Below are 6,000 nucleotides of genomic sequence, written 5' to 3'. Positions count from 1 at the left end.
TGTCAAGAAGTATGTCATGATCAACAGTGTCAAATGCAGCACTGAGGTCGAGTAGTACCAACACGGATAATTTGCCTGTATCAATATTTAAGCGAATATCGTTTATTATCTTTATGAGCGCTGTCTCCGTGCTGTGATGCGATCGGAAACCAGATTGAAAATTGTCAAAGTATCCATTTGAGCTTAAAAATTTGTTCAGCTGATTGAAGACAACCTTTTCAATGATCTTTCCTATGAAAGGAAGATTTGAGATCGGTCTATAATTGCTCAAGATGGTCTTATCCAGATTGCTCTTTTTCAGGAGGGGCTTGACAACTGCCGTTTTCAGGGAGTTCGGAAAACTCCCAGAGCGAAGTGAGGCATTTACCACTTCTAGGAGATCTGCTTCTAAACAGTTTAACACACTTTTGAACAAAATTTAATTTATTTTTTTAATTTAAATATCAAATTTTAATAATAAATGCTTATTTAATTTACACAGTGACTTGCAGTGTTTTCATACATTTGGTTACTTTTCGATTTATTTAGTATTTCTTATTTCTAGTGCTTGAAGGTTTTCAGGTAGGCCCTTTTCACTTGTGCATTTGTTCTATCGTAGATCGTTTTCCAGTATGCTTGTAATTATTACCGTTTACTTTTTAGTAAACATGAAAGTTTTTTTTATTTATAGGAAAGTATTAGTTTAAATGATATGGAAAATGGTGACAAGAATTATGAAATTTAAAGTAATAAAAACCTTCCGAGACGGTGTGTAGGCACTGTGGCACCTTTTTTAAAGCAAAAATAATTATATAGTGCATGATTGTGATGGTGAAATAAAATGACTCATCATCACGATCTACGATTTCGCTCCTGTCGGCCACCCCGAAGCGTTTTTGACGATCGGAGCACAAATGGACGATGATAAATACAGGTGTAAACGGGGTCTGAAATGTTTTGAGCTCGTCCCCTTTCCAGCACTTCAGAGATGGTTGAAAACGCCTTCATTTTGCAGCGGATTGCTTTTGTAGTGTAAACGCTCATGTGGTGGAAGGTGTTCAAACAGCCACAAAAGGCCATCTACTGACCTGACTCGTAAACATTACAGGAAGAGTGCAAGCCAGACGGGGTTTAACCTTCGTCGGCTGGAGACACAAAAACCGTATCGAGCACAATGTTCTCTCCCCACAAACACACAAAGGCGTTTGGCGAAATCTTGCGTCTATCAGAGCAGAAACTAAAGCTGATGCTCTCTATATGTTTTTCCGCCGTCTCCGGTGGCGTGTAAACATGTAAATTGCGTGAGATAATATTAGGGCTGTGAAACGATTAATCGCATCCAAAATAAAAGTTTGTGTTTACATAATACATGTGTATAGTTATTTTGTATATATAAATACACACGTGCATGTATACATTTAAGAAATATTTGCATGTATATACTTTATACAAAATTGTTCCATCCCTAACAGATACACTGGATAAATTAAACTCGATCTCTTTTGTTACAAAAGTAGTTTAGGCACACACACTTGAAAATTACATATTGCAATCTTGAAGATTCCCTAAACACACACAGCACACACTTCAACACACCTGCAATTTATAAACATTAATGATGGAATTTAAAGAAATAAAACACACTTTCCTACGCATTATATTTAGTGATGCATCCAAAGTTATTTTCTACCAAAGCAGTGATTAACATTTTCATTTAGACGCAAACCGAAACCTGATATTAATCACATTTATTTAATAATCAACAGCAGTTGCGTTATTTAAATAGCACTTAAAGTTTTTAATTATATAATTTAACTTGTACTCCGATACATAGTTGAAATGTAAACATTAAACCATTGCAATAAAAAAAGAAAATTGACAGATTTTTCCAGACATACTTTAAAAAAAGACAACAGGTGAAGTAAAAATATATGCAATAGTGCATATAAAATGCTCCTCTGCTCGCTTGTTATTTTTTTCTAGCCAACTAAAAAATGGTGGACATTGAATCATTTTTCTGAGGTAAATAAAATGTGACATGACACGTTCACAAGCTGTTTTATTGACATCTTTCCGCAGTTAAAACACAGATTGTGCGATTCCATGAAACATGAAACTAGTTTAGTGAGAGATACTCATTTTACTAAGTTGTTCTGCCTCTTTCAACATAACTTCAGATGTCCATTCATGTTTATTTGGTGCTAGAACTAGTAGAAAAGAGAAGGAGGTGATCGGTTTATTGTTTTAATTTTGTCAGAAAGTTTACAGAATTTGAAACACCAGACTATATTTCATATCAAAAGTAACTGTTAAGGCAAAAATTCAATGAAAATACATCACCGCGTAAGAGACACTCAGAGTCAAATTAATAAAGAAAGAGAAGTTTATTATAAAGGAAAGACAAATTACCTCCTTCACGGATAGCAAAACCATAAGCCATTCCTCTGTTATTATATAGATCAAGGTTATGACAGATGCCAGAGGTGGTGTGAATCCGGGCCAGAACTAATAAATGGAGCTGGCCCAGTGCCTGTCCAGATCTGGCCCGGATCCAGTATGGAACTGGTCCAGATCTGGCCCACCTTTGGGCCAAATAACTAAAATAATTCTCATCCGTTCTGGAGCTGGGCCAGTGCCGGCCCAGATGTGAAAACCGGATCTGCACCGGCATTGGCCCGTTGTGCTAAAGGACACCGGCCCGGGTCCGTTTTACAGATCTGGCCCAGAACTTATGAATGTTCTGGGCCTGATCTGGGCCGCATGATTTTTGTTATATAGGAGGTGAACAGATAATATAAAATATCGAAACATAAGGCCCAATAATCATATGTAATACATGTGAGATTAAAGTTTCCCCAACAAAAGCTACATTTGGGGAGCGATCTTTTTCTTTCCTAGGATGGTGAGGGAACAGTCCTAAATGCCATTAACCCCAGTGACAGGTAGGTTTAGGGATGGGGTTGAGGTAAGTCATATATTTATATATACAGTAATAACGTTAAGTCAACGGTGTTCATAAACACGCTGAAAAGCGATTATGCGTGTTGATAGCACGCCAAAAATGGAAATACGAATTGGCGTGTCATACACACGCTACTTCATGAGATCAGTCTGAAATATAAGACGTGCGTACGAGCTCGGATCCTCTAAATGCCTATTTCTAAAGTGTGTTATAGCTATAACCGCATCATCTGTGCTTCTATTGCTCCTGTGTGCACACTGAAATGGGTCTGATAGAGCACTGACCTCTGTTTTTACTAAATGAATCATCATTTTCTCCAAACACTTCATTACTGTTGAGTGAGCGCTACTGGAGGATCATCATTGTTCTCCTCACAGCAAAGCTTGTTTGGGACAGGGATAATAGTGGAGCTCTTCCACATTGAGGAACTGTGTGTGTGTCTATAGATGTCTGATCAACGGTAAAGCTCTTCTACTGCAAGATTTCAGTGTCCGCCCAGAGACGCGTCTGGCCTTGTTAGGACACACATGTGGACACAGTCTCTCCACCATATGTGGGTCAATGAGTGTTTTAGGAGAATCCAGTTCAGACGAGGCATCCAGTGGAGTTTCTGCTCCTGTGAGAAGTCTCTGACGGCAAACCTACAATAAACATCGCTCAACTCATTCGCCTTTGCCCCCTCATCTCTCACATTGATAGATCTTCTGGCTGGAGTCATATTTGTCATATATTTCAGAGAATCCCACAGTTTTCTGGTGATCATAGTCCAACAGCGGAGCTCAAATGTGTCCGTCTCCTTCCTCCCAGCTAACAGGGAACCTTCCCAGAACATTCACTAACGCTCTTTAAAACTTGTGGAAATGTTAGTACAAAACGTTTAAAAAAAGAAAACGTTCCTAGATGGAGCTGTGTGGAGGCGCTTGTGGAGCAGAGAGCACAACACTGAGATGAAGGAGCGGCGGACACTGTTCAGCCCAGTAGAAGACATGCTTTACGCCAGCGAGACCAGTACAGTTGAGTTGCTGAACCAGAAGCCCTGGACAACCCTTTGACCAACAGCTGGAGACAATAGTAGAAAGCTAGAGGTCGCACACACAATTTATTAGCACTTCTGAAGCCTGTTTTGAGGGATTTATTGTTGTGAATTCATTATTTGTCTGAACTCGCTACAGATACAAGAAGTTCCTGAGCGATCTACGGGTTCTCTACGATCCACGTGAGAGTTTGGCTCTCAGCTATAGGAGAGACTTGCTAACACGCGGCCACCAAACACACAACTATGTGGAGACGCAGTGTGTGTTTTAAAAGACTAAATACTTCACAGGACAAAAGCATTCAAGATCCCTCCATTATTCCAGCTTTTCATCCCCGACTAGAGATGATCTATGAGGCGCGAGTGACAGTCTTTCAGAGACTTTGAGCTTTGGATGTTTGCAGATCTTATACAGGCAAGAGATGTGCTCACGCCTCTTGAACAGCTTCATAACACACAAAAGAAAAAGAAAACATGAAAACACATCATATGACCCCTTTAATACATTAATACACGTGTAATGCAGCTATTATTAAAAACATGATTATACACTCAAGCTTCCTTCCATTGTTTTCCAAAAATGAGCTTGAACTGTTTTTTCTTCTCATAATTATGAAAAATGAATCTTTCATTAGTGTTTGTCTCCCTCTGTTGGTACAACACAAACACATTCAGGATCTATATTTACATTTTTGAGTTTATACTGTGCGTTTATACAAATAAAAAGGTTAATCTATGAATGAGAAAGTGTAATTTGCTGTGAAATAAAAGGTGTTTCACTGCCGCCTCATCAGGTCTGTCAGAGGATGGTTGAAATCTAAATGAAGTCTTAATTTCTAACAGTGAAGTCACTGTATCTTCAGTCTCTGTTGATTCTGTTGACTGTGAGTCTCTGTAGTGGATCCTTATTCACCATCAGATGATCAGCAGAACATCAGACTGTCATCTATAAACTAAAATAAAACACACACACAGTCACATATGCAGTATGAGATATTACATCTGTCACATCTTTTCATCAGAAAACTAACTAGATAATCTATATTAATTCCTTCTCCAACATGATAATATAGCTTCTATCTGATGCTCAAAGTCACTTTACAAAATCAAAAGCACATGAAAGGTCACTTTCACACAACGGACAGCTGATCCAGAACCAGCAGAAATCATCATTACACTCACTACAGATTTAATATCAGTAGTGGTGCAACGGATCATCATTGATCCGTGATCCGTTCGGATCAATGTCTTCGGTTCGGCACACACGTGATCCGCGGATTGATTATGAAAAAAAAAAAAAAATGCGCATGTTCAGTCACCACTCAGTTTCGTCATGGCGAGCGGAGGAACGGAGGAGCTTGAACGCCCCGCGTCATTTAAATCTCCTGTATGGGACCATTTTGGATTTCCCGTCAAATATAATGATGAAGGAAAGAGGTTAGTGGATAAAACCGAGACGGTGTGTAGGCACTGTGGCACAAGAAAGCCATATGACAGTGGAAACACGTCAAGCATGGCCACGCATTTGAAGCGACATCACCCCGGTGTTTCACTGACAGGAGTGAAAACGAAGGCAGCTCAACAACCACTTATTACCGCGGCATTTAAGCAGCCCCTAGTTGCACAATCAGACCGGGCTAAAGCCATTACAAATGCTATCGGTGTGTTTATAGCTGCAGACATGAGGCCATATTCGGTTGTGCAAAACGAGGGCTTCAAACACATGCTGAAAGTGCTTGAGCCACGTTACGACATCCCATCGCGCACCCACTTTAGCGAAAAGATTGTGCCAGATCTTTATGAGCAGGAAAAGAAAAAAGTTGTGGATGAACTATCCCGAGCATCCTCTGTTGCGCTCACGACAGACGGGTGGACGTCTAGGGGAACGGAGAGCTATGTGACGATAACCGCTCACTTCATCACTGCAGACTGGCAGATGAGAAGTCCGGTGCTGCAGACACGCCCACTCTACGAGAGTCACACGAGCACTCATCTTGCGGAGGTTCTGATACAAGCAGTGGAGGAA

At 40.0% G+C, this 6,000-nt stretch overlaps 1 protein-coding gene across 1 annotated transcript in view; it reads right to left on the bottom strand.

Annotated features, from left to right (window-relative positions):
* Positions 1-4,449: 4,449 nt before the first annotated feature.
* The window catches only part of LOC120484832 (protein NLRC3), a 35,637-nt gene continuing 34,086 nt past the window's right edge, over positions 4,450-6,000 (bottom strand). The window contains exon 8 of the mRNA XM_089122474.1: positions 4,450-4,927. Within this exon, the coding sequence (XP_088978600.1) occupies positions 4,921-4,927 (7 nt within the window). The 3' untranslated portion in view covers positions 4,450-4,920. The remainder of the gene's footprint in view (positions 4,928-6,000) is intronic.

This window comes from Pimephales promelas, chromosome 2 (genome assembly GCF_988280905.1).
Source record: "Pimephales promelas chromosome 2, fPimPro1.hap1.1, whole genome shotgun sequence".
NCBI lineage: Eukaryota > Metazoa > Chordata > Actinopteri > Cypriniformes > Leuciscidae > Pimephales > Pimephales promelas.
The sequence above is the reverse complement of the archived record's forward strand: the minus strand, read 5'-3'. Positions and strand labels throughout refer to the sequence as shown.